The sequence below is a fragment of the Coffea arabica genome, chromosome 6e (assembly GCF_036785885.1).
Source record: "Coffea arabica cultivar ET-39 chromosome 6e, Coffea Arabica ET-39 HiFi, whole genome shotgun sequence".
NCBI lineage: Eukaryota > Viridiplantae > Streptophyta > Magnoliopsida > Gentianales > Rubiaceae > Coffea > Coffea arabica.
In genome coordinates this window covers 1,256,084-1,278,616 of record NC_092321.1, presented here as the reverse complement: position 1 = coordinate 1,278,616, position 22,533 = coordinate 1,256,084, and the positions used below count along the sequence as shown (strand labels likewise).

Here is a 22,533-nt window from a genome sequence, read left to right as displayed (position 1 = left end):
GTTTCAGAGTTCCCGAAAGCTCTTCGTCATCAGGATTCTCAGCCGTGAGATTTGCAAAGCGCGTTGGAGCCAACGTTGCCCAGGCTCTTCGTTTCATCTCCTGCCGGAAGAAGTGTTCGTGCAAAGTGTCTTCGGCGGCTAGTTTAACTTTAGCAAGATCACGGTCCTATGCAGAGACACTTGATGATTCTCAGCGGGCTGAAGCTATTGAGGACTGCATTGAGTTCTTGAATTCATCATCCTCCTTGCAAAGATCCAATTCAGTTGCAAGCTCTTGCTAAATACTTTTGTCTGCTTTAATTGCGCGCGCTCTAGTATTGTGGATGAAACTGATTTGTTTGAATGAGTAGGAAAGCTGCCCGTTTTACCAGTTACCACCTGAAAAGGGTTAATGTATAGAAAAACCAGGACATAGTCATAGAAAGATCATCCTCACATCGACTAGTGCCAATTCCAGTGTTCTTGTTGTAAACAGATTTTCCAGCTAGAAATGGCTCAGATGATGGTTCGTTTGCGCACAGGCCACAGGTAACGAGCTAGAGCCTAGAGGTAGGAGGTAGGAGGTAGGAGATATATTTGTCAGATACATACGTGCATTTACTGAAAACCATGATTGTCATCAGGCGAACTTTCCTCTGCTTTTGTCTTATAAATTCTTCGTCTTTGATGAAACCTTTTCCCAGATTTTAATGCTTATTTGTTCATCTTTCACCTTAAATGTACGGATAAACCCCATATCTAGGCCAATTGAGATCCTCCATTTTCTTCTTAGTGGTAACTCAGTGCCGCTCGTAAAATTATATTAAGTATCTAATTAATTTAAATTATCACGTAATATTTAATTTCAACTTAAATTAATTGAACACTTTCATCGAATGAAAGAGTGACACCTAATGAGCTGACGCTGATTAAGTGGCACCGAGCATCTAATTTGTATCTAGGCAGCTTTGATGAATATTTGCATCCGGTGGGGAATGCAAACATTCCTCCGGAGCAACTTTCTCAGGAGTCCCCTAAGCTGTCTCATATTCAGCAATAATTTAGTCCAGTTGCCCAGACACATATCCTCCATATATTCATCCCAAAAGGAAAAGGAATCACTCGATTGCTGCAATTGCCTATCCCACGGCTGGTACGTCGGTTAATCTTCGCTATGTTCCTCGTTACTCTTTAGTTGTAGGATGCCTTCAGTAAAGGTCAAGACTGCAATTTACAAATCCATTCTGGGAAATGCGGCAGCCCACTGACGATGACAAATCTGGTCCGGTTAAAAATTGACGTATCACTGGTGGTATTAAATTATTAGTTTTAGCTATTGAAAAGTTAAACTGGAAAATCGAATCAACCTTCTGAGTCCCGACCCAGCAGAAGAAAAAGAAATAATCAAATAAATCATCCGCAGCCAGTCAAAATTAAAAAGGGAGAAGAACTAAACAAACCCATATTTCACCATTTACCCACTACCACCATACTTGCCAATACCTCGATAAACAATCTCAAACCGATGCGCATCTTACTGACTTTTGTTTAGACTCTGAAGCAGGAATACGTATAATTTCCAACAGAAGTCTTCAATTATCTCGCTGCAGTAGACACATCTCCAGATCAAAACAGTACTTTTTTTTTGGGAGGGGGGCAAAAAAATTGAGCTTACACAAGAATTCCGTAAATTCCTATAACCTACTTGTTAAACAAGTTTGAGTTTAACAGTCATGCATCACGTTGAGTTTCTCCATGTCTCGAATTCCCTGACTTAAAGCTTTCTTCATGTCAAGCGCTCTCTTGTATGGTGGTGCTATGGGAGGTTGTACAGGATCCAAACTCCGATACTTTCCATCTGCAACTTTGGGAAGTGGATAAGAACGATCCGAGTCGTACCCATTTAGGTCTCCACATGCCAGAAACGGGATGTACACCTTGTTTGGACCTTCCAACCATCCACTGCTGCAATCTGTAAAGCAACATGCATTAATAAAAGAATCTGTAATACCCACAAAATCGCATTTGCAACCAGCATTTCCATCTAGGGCCGAGACAAGGGGATGTTTAAGGAGGCATCTACTATTCCTGAAACAATAGAGAGTTTGCCACAAGGAATAACGTCCTTCAGCCCGCTTTCAGTTAAAAGCACCCCAACTACATTTAGAGTAACAAAACTAGCAGCAACATATGGAAAAGAACAAGACGAAAATATTCACTCCCACACACACAGATCCACAAATGCCCAAGTGCACACAAATGGCCAAGCCAATTGATTATATACTCTTTTTTTTTTTTTTTTTCATTTTGAGCAATTGATTTGATACAGGAGCTCTGTAACAGCTCAAGTACATGTACACAGACAGAATAGTAAGCAAAAATGGTTATGTTAATCAAGTCATGATTACCTAGATCATCCGCACCAGATGGACTCCCAACCTTTTCAAGGAGGCGATGCAGATCCTTCTCATTAAATCCTTCAGGAGGAGAGTAATTCTCACAAACAGCAAATGCCTCTGCGTTCAACCAAACACAAGCACAATTCAGTTCTTTTCTTCACACAGCTTTTGTCTTGTGAATTTAACCTCATAAATACTACCTTCCCTGTAACCGTTGATTGCTTGGACAACACTTAATAACTGATAAACCACCAAATCTTAAGATACATGACAAAACCCACATAATGAAAGGTCCCAAAAAATCACAAGGACCATAAAAGTTGACAGCACGAATGTTTGCCAGAGAACATATATTGGAAGGCTAACTGTTTGAAATTCTAACCAAATGGTATAGTTTATCAAGCTACAGCTTATATTGTCTATAAAGCTTGTGACGATATTTTCACAAAATATTTGAAAGTTATCTGCTCTCACCAACAGTGATCATAACTCTATGGTGGTACATGCTGATACAGAATATCAAAGAAATACAAAAGAACAAAGTTAAATATCTACCTATACTTGAGTTCCGGCTACTTTTTGGTTTTGCAAAGGTCACTTCAGTGAAAAAAAGTTTTAACTGACAATAGAGCAGGCTTGTGTCCTTTCCTCGAAATATCTTGGCAATGAACTTTCCACCTTCCTTCAGTATGTGGGTTACAATTGTCAGACCCTGCAAACAAGTTTTGACACCTCTTGTTGTCACTGTGAACACAAAGTGAGAAACAAAAGAAAAAGAGAAAAGCATCTGCAAATATCCACAAATAATGGTCAAAACAACTAATTGTTAGTATAGTAATACAACAAACCAAAGTTTCAAAATTTTTCAGTAAGGATAAAAGTAAAGATCCATAGTCTGGAAAAGCAATTCAAGACTAACTGCAAGTATGAGTTGAGACTGAACGAATTCATCCATGTCGTGAAGACCAGTAACTGCAACATATGAAACAGAACACTTAGATATATGACAATACACGACATAGCAAAGAAGACAGCAGCCCACAAGTTAAAATTGCTTTTTTATGCTCACCATCAGGGGCACCATCACAGACAACCAGGTCAGCTTTGCATCCATCAAAATGTCTGATAACCTAAAGAGAAAAAATAAATGTTGTTGGTGATGCCTGCCTACCTTAACTCTCTTCATAAATAATATAACAAAGGATCAGATGCTAGCATTCAAAGAGACTGAATAAACACATCTTGCCGTGAATGGACAATGACAGCAAGCAAGAAAAAATTGACTCTCTATTCAATTAAAATTATAAAAACACATTTATTTAAGACAACTGTGAAGTTAACACAACCAGAAAGGGGTGGACAGAGGATTAGAATATTAATCCAGGTCACAGGTGTATTTACTTGAGAAGACTCTGAACTTAACACTGTCGGAAGGAGATCAAAGAGGAGATCTGTAATGACAAGATGTGGACTTTCTTGGCATGTTCAGATATCATTTTCAATCAATGGTCAAACATACACAAGATAAGAAGCCAGTGCACAAAATTATACCACTTCAGCTGTTCTTGCATTTGTTATATCACCCTGAACTTGAATAACACCCTCGATTGGAGCCATAGGCTGCAAATCAATTGCCACAATAAGTGGAAGGTCGCTATCCCTACCAATTATAACTTGAATATGGTTAATATGCAGCAGGGAAGCACCATAACTGGGAAAATGCTAACGAAAGCTCATACAGAAAATTAAGCAAAAAGTAAAATACTTTACGCCACAGGCAGTTTGAAGCTAGCAAATCTGTGATTAGATTCTACTCCTACACATAACATTCTCTATCTCTATAATCTGCAAATTTAATTGTTCATATTCCTTGAACTAAATAATGCAGTCTTTCAAATTCCATGTGATCCCAATGCAATACTGCCAATAATGCAAAAAACAACAGATAAGATCTTTCCTATTTCATCAGCTGCCTTCCTTCCAAGTATGCAAGTCTGAAAAATTAATCAACAGCTAATATTCAAATAGCTCAGAAGCATCAAGATATAGATTGCCAAGATTATGGGCCATTAGAAAACTCAAGTCTTTTGTAAAATAGATTTATAAAAAAACAACTTGAAAATGAAGGAAAACTTTGTTAAGGGAGATAAATTTGTAATAAAACAACACCAATGTACAGCATGAATAAATGAAGGAAAATTGACGGTTGGTAGCAAACTAGCAATACAGGTTTTAACATGATTCTCAGAAAAATATGTTAAGACAGAACATCAAAAGTGAAGTTGTGGGAGGCAGCGGTCATGGCAGCTATACTAGAGGGAACTAAACAAGCACACATACTTTGCATTAGGATCCAGCTTGACAGGGAGGTACAATTTGCGACTCAAAACCTGTGCAGAAGATAGAAAACAACTGAAACATAAGAGAATGGCGCATCAGCAATCAATTGAAGATTAAGGCGAAAATATACTCTGCTTAGAAATCTATTTTGTCTCCCATGTAGTCAATTTCTCCTATCTTCATTTCATTTAAGGGTATGTAACATGTATAATCGTGGTCCAGCAAGAAGCAACAAAAGCTTTCCAGGTTAAAACAATGTCAACAAGGTTAAAAGAATAGAGCCGATATTACAGGAAGTAATATTATGAACTCCAGAAGTGACGCTGACTCCAACCATTCAGTATAATTTGCTTGTGGGAAGCAAAATGCAACTAACTACTGAAATGAGATCTATTATATCTCTGATTACAGATTCTTATTCACATTTAATTAGTTATCCTATAAAGATCGAAAAACATTTACATAGGGTTGAGTGAAACAAACCTTTTTGCAGGTATAAAAATCTAACTTAACGGAAGATAGATAAAACCACAGTGTGGTGTTATGTGTATTTATATGCAGGAACTGACCTAATCATCTACTTTTCTAGAAACAATGAATAAGCAACCAATACCTGACTCCAGCTACCAGGAGCTGCACATAAATCAACCACACGCCTCACTCCTACAAGGAATTTAAAAAAAAAAAAAAATTATCAGCAATTGATGATTATGAGAAAGGCAGTCTTGCTCTGACATTAAACTTGAAGATGCAGCAGCAACAGCAGAACCTTCAAAAATGTTGAATTCTTCATCAATCTGGAGGAGCTTGAAGGCACTTCGAGCACGCCATCCTTCCTCCTTCGCTTTCCGATAGTAGATATCCTGTGAGTGAGTGAGAGATCAAATAGGGAAAGGGACGATACTGCTACATGCTCAATGTAGCCAACCAAAAAAAAAAAGAGAAGCAAAATCTAGCAAGTCAGGAGATCAAAACCCGTTTATCTCTTGAAGCCTTTCCCATTTCTCAGAAAAAAGGAAAGAAAAAGGGAAAACTCCTGCTTGTTCTGTGGAAATAAACTGGTAGATAGGTGGATTCCCTCGGCTGGTTGGGGACACCAGAGAGGGGCGAAACAACGGCGGTTAGGGAGACCCAGAGGCCGGCGTCCTAAGGAGATTTTGGTTGGCGGTACAGATGCGAGTGCGAGGACCAGACTTGCCTCTAATTGGGCTTTTTCCCAATTAAAATTATTTTAAAAAAAATTCCTTTTTGAGGTCTTGGTTATAATTTCCATGCACTAATTAACCCGCACAACGTCAGAATTGTAATTTGAATGGCCCGTTTTTAATTGTTGTTGGGCTCCAGTTCATTACCCAATGGGCCGCCTATTCCATTTACCTTTTTTTTTTTTAAACCTGCTCCGGAGCTGGGGCCTGGAAGCAAAGAAATTGGAAAAAAAAAGAAAAGAAAAGTCCTATTCCATTTAACTTTTTTTTTTGGATTAATTTTTTCTACGCTGACAATAATATATACATTATCAGTGTTAAATGAATGATAATTATGCAAAATTTGAATTTAAAATTCAGCTTTTGCACATATGTAATAAATCAAACGGTGATTATGTATACATTGTCAGTGTATAGGATTTACTCTTTTTTTTTTTTTTTTTTACGCAGGAAGCAAGAGCAAGAGAACAGAGAGCAAGAACGAAAAAAGTCTTCAAACGAATATAGTACAGTACATACAATCAATCATCTAACAACAGCAGCAACAACAACTAGAATCCTCGGAATCATCTTGGTCTTGTGCATCTGTACTCCTCCAGGCATACCAAAACCTCATTACCACATACATGACGAGGTTTATGGCGCAGAGGCAGCACAGAAACCAGTAGTAATTATCGAGCCTACTCTTATTGAGGGTATCCTGGAACCAACTCGGCATTCCTCCCCTTTCACTCACCTTACCCACTGCGTAGACCGAAAGTATACTGCCTATGCATCCCAGCCCATGCACAACACAGCCAAAAAGGAGCATGTACCTGTTCAAGGCGGGAGTGAAATAAAGATCGAAGAAAGCAGCTGCACTGATTTCAAACATGCCCTCTACAGCACCAAGGAGGATAAACTGAGGAAGTAACCAGAAGACGGACAAAGGAATTCTCTCATCGGGCTTATCCAGTAAACCATGGCTTTTAACCACATGAAGCCTATGGGATTCGACCTTTGCAGCAGTAACACAGCATAGTGCACCTAGTACCATTGATACCATAATTCCAATTACGGGAGCCACAGTTCGAGTATTAAATCCACAAAACAACCCGGAAACACCGAAGTACAATGCTGGAAAATACATTTTTGCTTGAATATAGAACCAAAAAAAGATTGTTAATGGTATTGTAAGGCTTCCAACCTTGTGGTTCATATTTTTTGCTTGCTCAATAAAGTAGGTATACCCTAGTGAAGACAGCAAACCCAAAAAAATAAAAGATATTGCCATCGGAATCAAGTCTATTATGAGTTTGGTAGCTTCGACTTCTGTGACGGTGCAAAGCCTCCATCTATTATTTTGTTGTTGTTCCAATGACTGATCCGGCAGTACAAGCGCAGCCTTGTCTAGGCACCTGCATCTCAGGAAGCCATGCATGTGAGGAAAAGCTATCTAAATTGATAGCTTAACAATGCAATTTCCATGTGCTATCATTCTTAAAAGGCAAAAGTAAACAAACTTTTTGGATCAGATTTCACAGCCAAAATGCCGTTTTCTGCACTGACTTGAACATGGTGGTAACATCAAAACAGGCAACTTGCTAAAGAACAATCGACTAAACCATCAATTTGGTTGCTGGCTTTTTTACTTTCTAAAAGCTTAAAAACATGAAAGAAACCAAAAAAGATATGAAACTAAATCAGCCATTATTGAGGATCTCTGATATCAATAATCTTCACTTTTATGTGAAACATATCATCATTTTTCTTATTCTTTTTGGTAGTAACCTCAACATTAGGAATGAAAGAGGATAAGTGCTTATTCCTTTTTTTTTTTTGGTTTCATTAATACCTTTTGCACTTGACAATGCAATCATGGTATAGAGTAAATATTTTATCATGAAGAGTTAACAAATGGACAAGGACAAGAGGCCAAAACCTGAGAAAACGTGTGCGAGGGAGAGGACAATCACTCATTCCATGGAGCTGATATCTATCCGCTGGGTGTCTTCTGAATAACTTGGATGCAGCAGCTACAAGGACCCTAAGCACCATTGTTAGATGGCTACCTTGGGGTCCAACATATGCATATGTACGAGATCCGCTAAGGAATATTATTGTTGCAACCAGGATACATATGGTTGGAATCCCAAAATGAAGTGACCATGGCTTTATATATGGTAATCCAAGAACTGCAACCACGCTGACAAAAAATGTTACAATATTTCCAATATAAGCAGAGATGATTGATCTGGTGGAGATATTCTCAATGGCATCCATTAATTGTTCACCAAGGAAACTAGCTAAAGAAGTCACATGTCCAGCTGTTCCCACAGCTATTAGAGCTAGTGCAGCGTAAAAGAGTATATGTTGAGTGTCACCAATGCATTCAGGCTCATAGGAACCACATGTTCCGGTAAGCTTAGAAAGTACGGGTGGTGTTGACATTGTCAAGAAGCCCATTCCCTGCTCACAGAATAAGTGTTAGAAGAGGGCTTTTATTTTCTTGTCAGGTGTTCTTCTTGCTTAACAAGAAAAATAGACTATTTACTCGTGACAGGTCAGATGGAAACAGAATCATATATAGCTTGCGGGGGAACATATACAATGTAAAGACGAAGGGTTTTGCAAGGTAAAAAGTGCAAAAGATTTGGAGTGTTTAAAGATGCAATCACCAATTTTGCAAATTGATATAATGAGTATTTAATCAGTGTGATGTAGGAGTAATTCAAGATCCGGTACGTTCACAAGTCGTCAAGAGATACATTGTTTTCAACAAGCTATTTCCATTAACTCTTGACGTAATAGCATGCTTATCCTGATTGTCCCGGACTACTAAGACTAAAAATCCATTCAAGCCATCCTCGAGTAGTTTCTAGTTTCTTATCAACCTGATTATCCTGAATTTGTGGCGAGACAGCACGAAAATAGCAAAAGTCTGACCTGCATTCATTCAAGCCATCCTCGAGTAGTTTCTAGTTTCTTATCAACCTAGCATGCGGCAAAGTTTAATATTGTATTCACTCAGGCTTCAGTTTAATCTTCAATAATAATCCAAGTAAAGATGCAAATACATAGCTCAATCTACAGCAACAGTAATAGCACAAATGAAGACATCTGCAACGCTTCTGATCAGAATACTGTCAAGGTAAATAAAGAAGAATCCGGAAGAGGAAATACCGCGCAATATGCAAGAGAGGAAAACAGGAGCATCCAATAGTTCCCCATTACTGTATCGGCAATGAATTGCATAAATAGGGGCATAATGCCAGTTAGACCCATGTATACATTGATAATGCCAGCAGAGTATGTGAAAGCAAGCTTCCATACATCTGTTAAATAGATCATGAGCATCCACATGGCGTACGCAATTAATATGTCTGCCCATGCCAGAGCTACAAGATTCAAAACACTTCTGATCAGTGGATTTAACACCATCATTCAGACAAAACAATGTCTCTTAATCTCAACATAGCATCCCCAATTTAGTAAAGAGAAACAGGAAAAAAAGGGAGGTGGAATGGCTAAAACCGGTGCTTTATGGATGCTCATTCCCAAATAATAATGAAAACTCTTTTACCAAAGAACTAGGGAAATAGAGGAATCTTTGCAGCGAAATGAAAAATTAGCAAAATCAGCAGATTAATAGTCAAAGGGAAAAGCATAATTACTTTGGATTCTCGTGAACATCGTTTCAGGTGAACTGTTCGTTGCCCCAGGGGAATGCAAATAAATGCAAAACAAATGTAGAAAATGAAAAGCAATATATATCTACAGATAAAGAGAGAAAGGGACGAGGGGGAAAGATGCAGCTGCAATGTGAGAACAAGAAATTGGCTTCTAGCTATGTAAATAAATATCTAGTTAGTTGACCGAGTATAGTGCCAGCCTGCTTAAAAGACAACCCCATGTACGTGTTTTCTGAGTTTGAAACTTGAGCAAAGTCCAACTCTGCAACTCTGGGACAAGATTTCTATAAACTAAAAGGAAGGCCATTGACCTGGAAGCTAGGAGGTAGGGAAAAAATGGAAAAAAAAAAAAACTCAATAAGAAATGCATAAGAAACTTAGCTGTAATTCAAGCGGAAATCTCAGTGACCAACTTGTCAAAGCTCAATAAGAATAAGATGGGGATTGACTATTTCCATAAAATAATTATTGGCACATTCTCTTTGCATTTAACATCCAGTTTCTGAGCAGCTGCGAATAAGCATTAGGTAGAGGTAAACCCCGGTTGCGAAGCCGCCGAGCTACATGTAGCATCGAATGTCAACTAGTCCAGATTTATGCACACAGGTTTATTCGCTGAGTCGAAGATTGAGAGAATCAAGTTACGATGGCCAAAGTCAACCTTGTTCGCAGGACCTAATGATAATCCTTAAATTAAAATGGGAGTGTTTCACGAAAGCGATGGTTCTGTATCACTATCACCCGATTTTCGTCTCATTCCGTAACGTACGTCAACTCTGTCGGTTGACCACTTCCCACGTTGACACTATGAACTCTGATTACACCAAAACTTCCCAGCTCCTGAACAAGGTATGATTATTTTATATTATTTTGTGGAATAGAAATACCATCTCACTCGATGAAAATACTATTTTAATGGCCATTGGACTGAATAGTTATCAAAAATACAAAATAAAAGGAGGTCGGTGTAATTTTTGAAACCTTTAAAGGATGTATCTGAAATTATCCCTAAATCAGGAGTCTAAAATTCGCTAGCATGATACTTCGAAGATCATCTTAACCTTAAGAATTGGTGGTAAAGATGTGATAAACACACCAAGACTTTCGTCAAGTGTTTTTACATCAACCGAATTCTAAAACTTGGTTGCCAAAAGATAGTTAAAGTTTAGGGAGTATTTCCTCCTGTCCCTTTATTTTGAGAAATAAAAAAAAAAAATTGTGCCTTTTCCTTTCTCACTTGAAAACTACTTTACAAAAAAAAAAAAAAAAAAAAGCAGGAAAAGGTTATGTGTTTGAAGAATCACACTGCTGCTGATTTAATAGACCATCTGTATAATCGAAGTCGAATTTATCCAAACTTTTATCTACCAATTAAAAAAAAAAACTAAGGTGCAACTTTGAAAGTGAAACTTTGAAGAAGGTGCAATCAAGCAAAATGATAGAATCGATAATATTGGGCTATGAAGTGATATAATTTGGGCTTCAATCCAAAGAGCAACTCAGCAGGTGGTTGTTAAACCGAAACTCCCCTGAGCATCTCAAGTCTCAACATTCGTCAGCGTATGTTCTTTGGGCATTTGGATGCCAATAGGCCCATTATACATTCCAAAGATTTTGTCCCCTGAGTGTCTTCGCATTTGAACGGCTGTGCAAGTTGTAAAGGAAGGCGATGCTTCATTCATCTGGTAAGGTGTGATTTTGCGGACCCATTTTAGTCCTTTGAATAAATCGAATTAAGATGAAAACGTACAATTTGCTCTACGTCTAGACTCTCTCTATCGATCGAGGGATGGATCGACTCATATTCTTCTTAAATCCAAAAATAGAGACATGCCACCTATACAAAAACAGATCACCATTGCGGTTACCATTTTAAGCAAAAATAGAAATTTTAACTGGATGGATTAACATTATTCATAACCTAAATTAAAAAAAAAAAAAAAGGAACGTGAGAAACAAATAAGAAGCACAATAGAGTAAGAAGGAATAAATTACATGATACGAGACGAGAGAGAACGTAAGTAACAAGTTCTGAATTTGAAATTTTTCACCTGCGCGGTAAAAGAAAAAAACAAAAACCTAAAAAAGCACAAGAGCCGGTACAATTTTGCACGTGGCTATCTTTAACTTAGCTATTTCCTAAAGGAGACTTCCATTAGTTAGTGTAGGACGACTGACAAATGCAACCAGTACAGCTGTCGTCTGAGGGGGAGTCTTTATCCTGAAGCTGGGCTAGAAGGCCCAGAACTCGACAAATCTTTAATTTTTTTTAACCCACAATTAGCACGCCGCAAATGTGGTTCAGACATTGAGAATTGTCATCAGTTGGTATAATCAGGTAAGAATAGCGTCTCTCCTAAGTCAAAACGCAGTATTAATTGTCAATGTGTTCTTTTTAAAAAAAAAAAAAAAAAAAAAAGTTTCCCTCTTTAGGTTATGAAACAAAATGATATTGCTTGTAAAATATCCTTTTTCAACGAGCATTGAGTTTCTTTTGTTTTCAATTTAGAAAATGATCATTCGATAATAAGATTCAGATGCACATGGCTGAACAAGAAACCCTCTCCCTCTCTCTAATTTTCTAGTTGCCGGAATCTTTTAATCTTTGACTATAAAGATGAATATACCCTCAAATCTATATTTGCAAATAACTCGATTTGCATTTGGTAAAGAAGAAACCTCAACAATTCTCTTTCTTTTTTTCTTTTTTTCAATTATTTCTCGAATAAGTTACAGGAGATCCTAAGATGGCAATCAATGAATGCCCTCAAATCACGATTTCTAAATCACTCGAAACACGCTTGCCATGGAAAACCATTGACTTGAGATTACATCCCCAGTCTAACTCTACCCGAGAAGCTTTATGGCGTAAATTGTACTAAAAAAAGACCAATGACCATGAGACTTCCTCCGTTATTAATTGCTTCCATGTGATTCACGCACCATACAACTGTCAAATGGCCATAACAATAGTATCATTTAATTTGTACGCTGGAAGTTTTTTTTTTTTTTTTTTTTTTTGTCCTTTTGGGGCACAGTTGAAGTAGTTAAAAACATTGAAAATCTGCAGCTTGATGAAAAAAAATAATTTTTTTTTTGCATGACTAGATAATTCCCGTTGTTTCTTCCCCCTTTTTCTTAACATAATAGGGTTAAAAATAAAAAAAAAAATATCCCTTGTGGTATATCTAATATACAGAAAAGCCCCCGTGGTTTCAAAACATACAAAACGACACTTTATGTTTTGAATTAAATTGTAAACTAACAGAATTCGTTAGTTTTAACGGAATCCGATAAATTTAATGAAAAACTTAATGGAATCTGGTAAACTTAACGAAATCCGACAAGTTTAACAGTCGAGACCGTCATTTTCGTTAAGTTTAACGAATTCTATTAGTTTACAATTTAGTTCAAACATGAGATATCGTTTTGTATGTTTTGAAACTATAGGAGATTTTTCTGTATATTAGATATATCACATGGAATTTTTTTGTTTTTAATCCAATATAATATGACAAAAAGGATATGAAGAAGTCTAAGGCACTGCATGCTAAGCAAGACTGGGACGTAGACTTTATGCATGTAATGTAATCCAGAAAGCATATACGTGGTGCGTTATACCATATGAAGATCTTAATCATAACGATCAACAATTATTTTGTTCTCGTTTTTCTTTTCCCCTCTTTTGCTTGAATACGACGAAAAAGGTTCGAAAACATTATACTACTTGGGGAAACAAATGGAGGACTCAGGACTGCTCATTTCTTTTCATGGGAATTGTCCTCCTTGTTTTCAACACGGCCATCTGTTCCGGCCATCATGGCATACTTGTCTTTCCTGGTCAAGCTAGTGCACTCGAAGCCTAGCGTGCCGGCGAGCACCCTTTGGATGTAGTTGGCAACTTCAATAGCAGATTTTCCACCACCTCGGCGAGTCAGTTCCGGGGGCAGTTGATTCAAGAAGGTGATCTCGTAGGTGGGCCTGGGATTCATGAAAACGAAGTAGGGATCCAAAAACTTGTGCCCACGCACAGTTGTCCCATAAAATACGGACTGTTTAGTGTTAATGGCGACGGGGACAATTCTGTCTGTCAACTCGGCAAAGAGTGCGCTAAATCTCAACAGAAATGGCTCCCTGCACGTAGTCCCCTCGGGGCAGATAACCAAGTCACCTTCTTGAAGCAAACGCTTGATGTTCTCTGCATCCCTTTCTCGTTCTCGAGATAATGCCACGGCTTTGATCGGTGAAATCAGTTCTGAGAATTTACTTATGCTGTATGTCACGCAACTGATCTTCCTTCTCAGTGCCACCGCCGTAACAACGGGGTCTAGGATCGTGCGGTGGTTGCAGACGAATAGGACCCCGCTATGGCCTTCCTTCGGAGGTGGGGGTGGGTTGCCCTTCACAACGAGTTTGATTCCCAGAATCATGTAGTTGTACCGAACAATTCTTTCGGGCAGGGGAATGTTGAGGTAAACACGAAGGATGGAGAGGACAATCCCAATCGGCATCCACAAGAAGGTCAACAGGGCCACAAGAGGTGTAGGCCTTTGTACCAGACGACCTTCGTGAAAAATGACTGGCCTTAGCAGCTTATTTCTTGGTAGGGGTTCGCATTTTGCTCCTGGTGCCATGTAACCTTCCTGCACGATCAGTAAAGACGTAATTCTTCATGCACAACCCAAACCCCCCCCCCCCCCCCCCCCCCAAAAAAAACTTTATGCATATATGTCAGTATTTGCATGGAAAACTGCCTGTCACCCATAAGCCAAAAAAAGAAGAAGAAGAAGAAGAAGAAGAACTGCCTATCACCAAATATTGCATTTATTATTCTTCCAAGTTTTGTTTTTTCGTGAATTTTATTTGAGATAAGACGGGAGTTTGTTACGAGAGTACAGTGCCGGCAGCTGTAACATTCTAATGAGAAGCGGATATCATATCTACTCTGGTACTTGGTAGCGTCCAAGCAATGAATAGCATTGACTCTTGCCAGATTGGACCTTCCTGGAACTTGCTATTTACTGAGAAAATGAAAGGCCCATGTCCTTTTTTTTCTTTCTCTCTCTCTCTCTCTCTCTATCTATATATATACACACACACACGTATAAAGTGCGAGAGGGGTTTGATTTTTTTTTAAAAAAAAAAAGTTTCATTTTTTTTGAATTACCAATTTTATCCTTATCATTTAGGGTAAAATGATCGCAATAATATTTACAATTAAAAACTTAGAACCACGCTGTCCTCTTCCCATGTCAATACAATTGCTTTGATTTGAATTCTCCATGTTTATCTAAACCTTGGTGCCGATATACTTGCCTTTGGTATTTATAGTTTTCCTAAAATATGCACACTCATATGCCTCACCCACTAGTATATATAAAGTATGAGGCATGATTTAGGTGTTAAAATATTTTATTTTTTTAAATTTTACTCTCATAAAAAATAAAAATATACTAAAGATAACTTCTAAACTCCATAACTTCCACTATTTTAACATTCAATAACTTCTTTTTTTTTTTTACAACAAAAAAAATTCTAATAACTTTCATTTGTTTGAATAAAAAAAACATAATCTGCATACTCATAGGGTGCGTGCATCTCCCATTAGTATTTAATATTTGAGTTTATCTACAAAAACAATTAAAATGATGAGATGCATGAGTAATAGACACAAATGTAGGAATTTTTAAAATTAAAGAGGTGGGTCATCTTTACTGCAACCATAATTGGATCCCACCACAGCTGGTAATGAAACAAATAAAACAATTTTACGTAGAAATGGTTTGGAAATATTCAAACGTGGAACATGCCCATCAAAATATAGAGATATCGTTCATTTTCCATTTGGAATATAAATTCGTTTCCGTTGCTTAGATGTCAGCTGAGCAGGATCACTTTACGGGAGTAAAGGTTTACTACTTTACCAAAAGATGCATGGTGCGTGGATGTGTACTGTGTACGGTCTTGGATGTCTGTTCACCTTCTCCTTGAAAACCAAATTTCACGCTTTTACAAATTTTCAGGATTTTATAGAAGAAACTCGAGGATTTTCAAGTAATATGAGACGAGAATGCTAACTAAAAGGACAATAAAAGTAAAAAAAAAAAAAATATTACCATAGCAAACGAGATAAGGAAAAAAAAAACTGATCCATACGACATAGATACTAGTGGGATTTTAGCTGAGAGACACGTAGAAAAAAGTTTTCTCACACCATGAAAAAGCGAGTGGCTATTGCAGTTAATCATGATATAGGAACTAATAACAATAGAAACCAACCCCCTATGAAACTGTTGCCTTCAGCTACAGAAAAAGTGAATCGATAAGCAAAGGCAAGGACGCTCATGAGGAGGGAATTATATATATATATATATATATATATTAAAAAAAACAATCAAAGTATAGGAAAAAAAAAAGAAGAAGTTGAAGTTTACCTTGCATATGGACATGAAATCATGGTCTGTCTCTCGATCTCCTAGACCTAAATCAGGCACGTCAGTACCAAACTCTTGAATGAGTGCTGCTTTCTTGCGTTCGCCGACAAGGACACCAGGCTTCTTCAAGAATCCCGTAGCACGTCCAGATTTTGACACTTGCAGCTCTGTCCCCAGAACCTTGTCGGCCCCAAGGAAATTCTTGGCAAAAGGTTCCACCATGATTCTGGGAGTTGCGGTTATAATGTATCTCCTTCCAAAAGCATTGAACACCCTCCAGGTCTCGGGGTGCACATCTTCCGCATAAAACTTGGGCAATACGGACTTCGAAACGAGTTCGATATCCCGCAGTTTGAGTCCAGCAAGGGCGATGTATGCCCAAGTATGGATGGCTGCAGATTCGGATAGGAAAATGTATGTGAAGTACACAAAGGGAACAGAGGCCAGGAGGAGTAATGCCCTTGGAAGGCTGCCGGCTTCTAAAGCAACAAGCATGTAGTAGGGAAAAGCACTTGTGGATACCAAAAGGGTGCCATCTAGGTCTGCTGCCACGGTCTGATTCGACCGTCCCTCCGAGCTACATTTCGAGATTGGTTCAAAGTGCGGATGAGCACCCATTGATCAGAGCGTGGGAGAGGATATGTATATGACTGTGTAATTACGATGAGATGGATGGAGTGGGATTTTAGTAGTTGTACTACATATATGTGTTCCGAGTTTCTTGCTGTTTTTTCTATCGCTATGTACAAATAGATGCTGCGGGAGGAGGTGAAGAGGAGGGAGACCGGGGGGGTTTAAAAAGAAAGGAGAAAGTGGGGGAGGGACACGAATATGAAGTCTAGCTGCTACTAGTCTACACGTTAAGTATTTGCGGAGTAGTCTTTACAACCAAAATTTTGTGTGGCTGAGAAGGCAAGTCAGGAGTGGAGGGAGGAAGAATTATTATATTGGTCAGTATAATGGTAGTATTTGTTATTGAGAATTTGAGAAAAATACAAGTATAGATACCATAGAGACAGAGGGAAAGGGGATTGATTTCCTAAGCTTAAATTAGGGCGGTTGTGAAGACGGGTCTGGGTGGTTGGAAAGTCCATACCCAGCGCCAACGTTAACATTCAATTAGCCTACTTTATAGTTTTTAGCTGCCGTCTTCGCCGCGCCATTATAATTTCAGCCGCCGTGACTCCCCGTTCCCCTGAACTTGGCTAAAAGGTCTTTCTTCTTCTTGAGGTTTGATCAAGTTATAGAACGAACCTTATAGTTTAACTAAATTATAGTTATCCATTTATGAGTGATGATGTCCAAACCCAATTAACTGAAATACAAAATGACAAAGCAGCCCTTCGCAATAAAATTACAATTATCTTCCTTAAAAATTATCTAAATTGTAAAAAAGGACCGTATAATTTGACCCGTAATATAATTCAACCTTTGGATAACCAATTATTTATATGAAATTTCCTTAACATGATCCGAGAAAAAATGAGACCCATATTAGAAGAAAACAGTGAAAAAAATAGAGTTTGATTATTCTTTAACCAGTTGAAAATAGAGTTTGATTATTTGCACATTGACATGGAAAATGTTTTTTATCTAAAAAAAAAAAATGTAACCATGGTGGTTAAAGAAACTACACCAATGAGCAAAAAACTATTGTGTGTGCTGGTTACATTAATTGTATTCTATAAGGAGACAAAAGAATAACTGGGAAAGAGATTAGTCATTAATGCTCTATCTTGACTAGTGAAAATGTTGATTTGATAGGAGTTGCTTTAATTAAAGTATTGAACTAATTTGGACAAACTATGAAGTTGATATTGTCATTTGGACAAACTTCAGGAGAGATAAATATAATGCACACAAACCTTAAGCGATGCAAATGTAATGAACTCAATTTACAAATAGGTATTTTGGGGGCTTTTATGCATGTATTTCGCTGATACATGCATTATTTCTAACGGCAATTAATTTAAAGAGGGTATTTGATAAAAGTCTTGGCATTCAATGGGTTTGATTGTAATATAGCCAAATCACTGAGTAAATTTTATAATTTGATCAAAACTCAGATGAGGTAAATGTAATTAACCCTTCTAGTTATTAGTTATTTGCGAGCAAAGATGCGAAGTAAACCCACTGAAGCAGCTTAGGTAGTTATAAGGCAAACAATAATTGTGTTAATAGCAAGAGGCTTAATTATCTGTCCTCACAAACTTTTCAAAGAGCAAATCGAAAAAAGAAAAAAGAAAGCCATCCTTTGAATGGTAAGAAAGCTATCCTCAATAAGAGTAAGGTTCCGTTTGATAAAACTGAATTTGAATTCTGAAATCTGAATACTAAAATAATTAATTTGCTGAATTTTAAGCATTGAAAAGAAACATATGAATGTCTGAATTTTAATGCTAAATTTATTTATACTGTTTGATAAACATTTATAACTGAATACTTAATAAGTTAAATTTGATAATTTTGCCCTTATATCTTTTCATCCAAAAAAGAAATAGAACATATGATTTAATTAGTTAAAAATGTTAGGTATGAAAATGACAATATTTATTTTTAAGTCAAATTAATATAAAAGATGAATTATATTATATGAGGAATATGGAGAAGAAATGAAAGTCATTCAAAAGGGAGAAAAGAGAAATAGAAAATCATTAGATAGAGAATATTAGGTTGTTTAATTATATAAGAATTTTGAACATAATTAATAAACAAGGGTAGATTTGGTAGATAAGATAAGGTAGTTGAAATAATTCTATTGATTCTTATCAGAATTAAGCATTCAGTTAGGATTCTTGTGCTGAAAAAAATACAAACAAGTTCAGCATTACTTAACAAGTTCAGCAAATGAATTTTCATTTATCAAACACTCAAAACATCTGAATGTCTGAAAAAGTTCAGATTCAGCACTTTTTTATGTTATCAAATAGACCCTAACTCTTCAACTAGTGCACTGTTACGTAGCTTTGTGGTACTAAGGTCCATACAACTACAAAATGTCCGCTCGATGCCGACAGAACAGTAAATAGTAAATACTAAAATCAGCACTCAAAGTCGAGGACGGACGTACATCACATGCAACTCTTAACCGGTACCCGTATAGGGGGGAAAATCTCTGACGCTACCGCTACTTTTTCCGATGACTGAGAAACTCAGACTTTTTCGTTACTAAAGTTGACCTGCGAGAAACCTTCAAAAGCCGGCAACTTTTGAAGGCTCCCGCAGACCTTAATAAACCCAAACCCCAAACCCCCCCGAACCGATGTGGGATAGAAACCCCACAGGGGTGCCCCGCTGCTAAGAAGTAAAGACCCCCCAGACACCCACTGAAATGGAGAGATCACCTCCCCGAGGTTTCTGTCTTTTTCCGATGACTGAGAAACTCAGACTTTTTCGTTACTAAAGTTGACCTGCGAGAAACCTTCAAAAGCCGGCAACTTTTGAAGGCTCCCGCAGACCTTAATAAACCCAAACCCCAAACCCCCCCGAACCGATGTGGGATAGAAACCCCACAGGGGCTGACGCTACCGCTACTGCATTCAATAAAAGAGTTAAAAGCTCCACCACGACGTAGTACTACTACTACTGCGTAGCATCAGACCCTCCCCCCTCGTATGGACTATTTTGGCTATGATTACTTACTGGCAGTGTTGGTGTAATTATTTTTTGTCTCTTCTGCTTTTATCTATTTTGGGATAACGCCATAGAGAATTTTTAACTTCAACCACCGGCTTAAACGAGAGAAAAAAAAAAAAAAAAAAACAATCACCGACTCTTCCCCGGGGTTGCCTTTTGTCCTAATTGTCCAACCTACGGCCTTGCTTAACTCCTATGGCGTCGAGTCTAGGGGTGGCAATGGGCGAGGATGGGGCGGGGGTGTTGCCTATTAATTCCCTCCACCCCGCCCCCGTCCCGCCTCGCTTCCTTTGCGGGAGTACTCGTGGGGATTAAAAAAATTTGTTATATAATTTTATTATAATTAAATTTTAGTAAATAATCAAGTACTAAAATATCAACACATTATCAAATTATTATTCATTGTAACTTCACAATTGAAACTCATAAAAATAATTAAATAAAAGTTATTTGAATACAATCTAATACGATATAACAAATATAACTAAAATAATCAAATTTTCACTTTTGATACAAATGCAATCACTAAATTATTATTATATTTTTTTAGAAAAAATATTATTGTATTAAGTGTAATTAGAAATTTAATATAAATATATTAATATATTTAATATAAATAATTAATAATTTTTATTAATAGATATGTATAATTAGTAGTATAATTGATAATATCAATTATATTCATATACTAATATACATTAAATGATACATATAACTAATAATATCATTATTATAAAATTATAACTAATTAAATTAAATATTATATATATTTATGTATATATATATATTTATTTTTTTTAAACGGGTGTCCCCTGCCCCTGTCCCATTTCTAAACGGGGGAAAAATTTCCCCCGTCCCCATTGCCATCCTTAGACTCGAGTTGATTAGCACACCCTGTTTTGGATTTTTACTCACAATTTCGAAAATGCTTCCAAAATCGGCTACGACTTTTGCGTTTCCTCGGGTTTCCTTCTATTATCACTGAAAATCGAAATCTTTTGGCTTCCCAAACAGGGAATGAAGATTCAAGAAATATCTTTTATACCAACATTTTAATTTTGTAATTTGCTATTCCAGTCCAAGAAAGAAACAATAATGTTGTGGATTCTTTGTTTTCTAATCTTGCCCAGTTACCCCTCTCATTTGTCAATGCACCACCCACATGGTCAAACAAAAAGGTACCTTTTCTAGTTCTTCTTTAGCTCCGTGTGTGTGTGTGTGGGTGGTTTTTTTTTTTTGGTAAACGTCCTACGAAGTTGGACGGGAGTTGTAAAAACTTAATTAATAGTATAGGTGGACATTTACTACAGTAGCAACCACATTGGACCATCTCCCTCGACGTCATCGAAGTTCAATGGGAAAATACAAAAAATAAATAAATTAATTAATTAAATTTCATCAAACTCTCCATGCTGTCGTGAGATAAAGCAAATCGACGCTCAACTAAAAGTTGAAGGATATAAAGTTGGCCCAAAGCAAAGCCACAAACTGTCCATCTCTCATTGCCAATTCCATCCGCTCCTTGGCTTCCAATTGCTTCACTTTTATTTACTTTTGCCACCAAATCGAGATTTACGGATAAAACAATTTTGCCGGCTCAAGTTTTAAAATAGAGATAATTTTAGAAACCTCTCTTAACTTAAGTGGTAAATAGAGCTGTTAATCGAACAGGATAACTCACGAGCCGAGCTCGACTCGGCTGGATAAGGGCTCGACTCGTTTAGGCTCGAATAGTAGCGTCATTAGCGTCATTTCATTGTGTATTTGATACTTTTACCTAATTCATTCTCCCGTTTCTAGCCCTAATTTTTTCTTTCCTCTTTCGGTCTTGCCCTAATGTTCATCACCCAAACGAACTCGAGCTCGATAAGCTCGGCTCGATTTTGAACTCGAACTCGAGCTCGAGTTTTCGATGGAGTACATTGAGTTGATCTCGAACAGCTTGTGAATCTCGAATTACTAATTGAGCGAGTTCGAGTTAGCTCGAGTTCGACTCGGCTCGATTAACAGTTATAGTGGTAAATACATGACAGTTTCATCCCAATATCGTTCTTGTTTCGTTCAAATATTACACATACCTCTCCTACTTTTATTGTTTGAGTAACAAAACCTTTTGCTAAAGAATAAAGAAAAAGAAGAACAAAACAAGCTATTCTAATGTGTTTTTGTCTAAATGTCGTAAAAAACCAGCACCATCACCAAAACCACAAATGCCACTGTTGCCAATTTTGTTGCCACCATACTAATTATGGACCATAACTTGAAAGCAAAATTAAGAGGAGCATTAGGCGGAATTATCATAAATCTCCGGGGAAGCATCTAAAATTACTCCTCGAAGACATCACATCAGTTGAGAAGAACTAAAGACAAAACGTTCGTTTTCTTTTACTACCTGTTACGAAAGTCGGGCGGTCGTCATACGGGAACACTTTCTGCCAACTGAAATAGTTGTACGGAATGGGCAGGGTGACATTTGCATACATGAATATTAATTATTAATATTTAATTCCGTGAACTACAGATTTCCCAGTAGTTTGAATTGTGGATACATTCGCTTAATTAGTGCACGTGTATCGGTTAAAGTTTTAGATCATCACAAAGCGCTTTTGAAGCATCCAGAAATTGGTTAAGAAAGTTTTACAGGCAGGAAAAAAAAAAAAAGCTAACTTTAATTTAATCCGTGGTTAGCTCGCCAAACACCGACAGGCCTTGTCGCTCAGCCAAAATCAACCATGAAATTTTGGCTTTGCTTCTTGTACAAGGAAACTTAAATAGGGTTTGTTTCTTGGACCAAAAAGAAATTGTACCTGTACCATATTACCATCGTGACAACAAAATTTTAAAAAGAAAAAATTAATACTATCCCAAG

At 37.3% G+C, this 22,533-nt stretch overlaps 3 protein-coding genes across 4 annotated transcripts; all 3 read right to left on the bottom strand.

Moving 5' to 3' along the window:
* Positions 1-1,430: 1,430 nt before the first annotated feature.
* On the bottom strand, positions 1,431-5,901 carry LOC113695671 (tRNA (cytidine(32)/guanosine(34)-2'-O)-methyltransferase-like). Its single transcript, XM_027214805.2, has 10 exons — positions 5,694-5,901; positions 5,488-5,581; positions 5,332-5,381; positions 4,719-4,768; positions 3,930-4,038; positions 3,448-3,508; positions 3,298-3,350; positions 2,934-3,090; positions 2,388-2,495; positions 1,431-1,951 (listed from the first exon to the last, which is right to left on the bottom strand). The coding sequence occupies exons 1-10, from the start codon at positions 5,718-5,720 to the stop codon at positions 1,704-1,706; spliced, it is 957 nt and encodes a 318-aa protein (XP_027070606.1). The 5' UTR covers positions 5,721-5,901; the 3' UTR covers positions 1,431-1,703.
* A 495-nt stretch (positions 5,902-6,396) lies between these two features.
* LOC113695590 (protein NRT1/ PTR FAMILY 5.5) lies at positions 6,397-10,574 on the bottom strand. 2 transcript variants are annotated; one of them, XM_027214720.2, is made up of 4 exons: positions 9,577-10,574; positions 9,086-9,300; positions 7,845-8,371; positions 6,397-7,320 (listed from the first exon to the last, which is right to left on the bottom strand). In XM_027214720.2, the coding sequence occupies exons 1-4, from the start codon at positions 9,593-9,595 to the stop codon at positions 6,453-6,455; spliced, it is 1,629 nt and encodes a 542-aa protein (XP_027070521.1). In that variant the 5' UTR covers positions 9,596-10,574; the 3' UTR covers positions 6,397-6,452. The 2 variants fall into 2 exon arrangements, with proteins under 2 accessions (XP_027070521.1, XP_027070520.1); XM_027214719.2 differs by having other exon boundaries at positions 9,086-10,574.
* A 2,608-nt stretch (positions 10,575-13,182) lies between these two features.
* LOC113695155 (glycerol-3-phosphate 2-O-acyltransferase 6) lies at positions 13,183-16,838 on the bottom strand. Its single transcript, XM_027214154.2, has 2 exons — positions 16,029-16,838; positions 13,183-14,237 (listed from the first exon to the last, which is right to left on the bottom strand). Exons 1-2 carry the CDS (start codon positions 16,644-16,646, stop codon positions 13,353-13,355), a joined length of 1,503 nt encoding a protein of 500 aa, XP_027069955.1. The 5' UTR covers positions 16,647-16,838; the 3' UTR covers positions 13,183-13,352.
* Between the last annotated feature and the right edge of the window lie 5,695 nt (positions 16,839-22,533).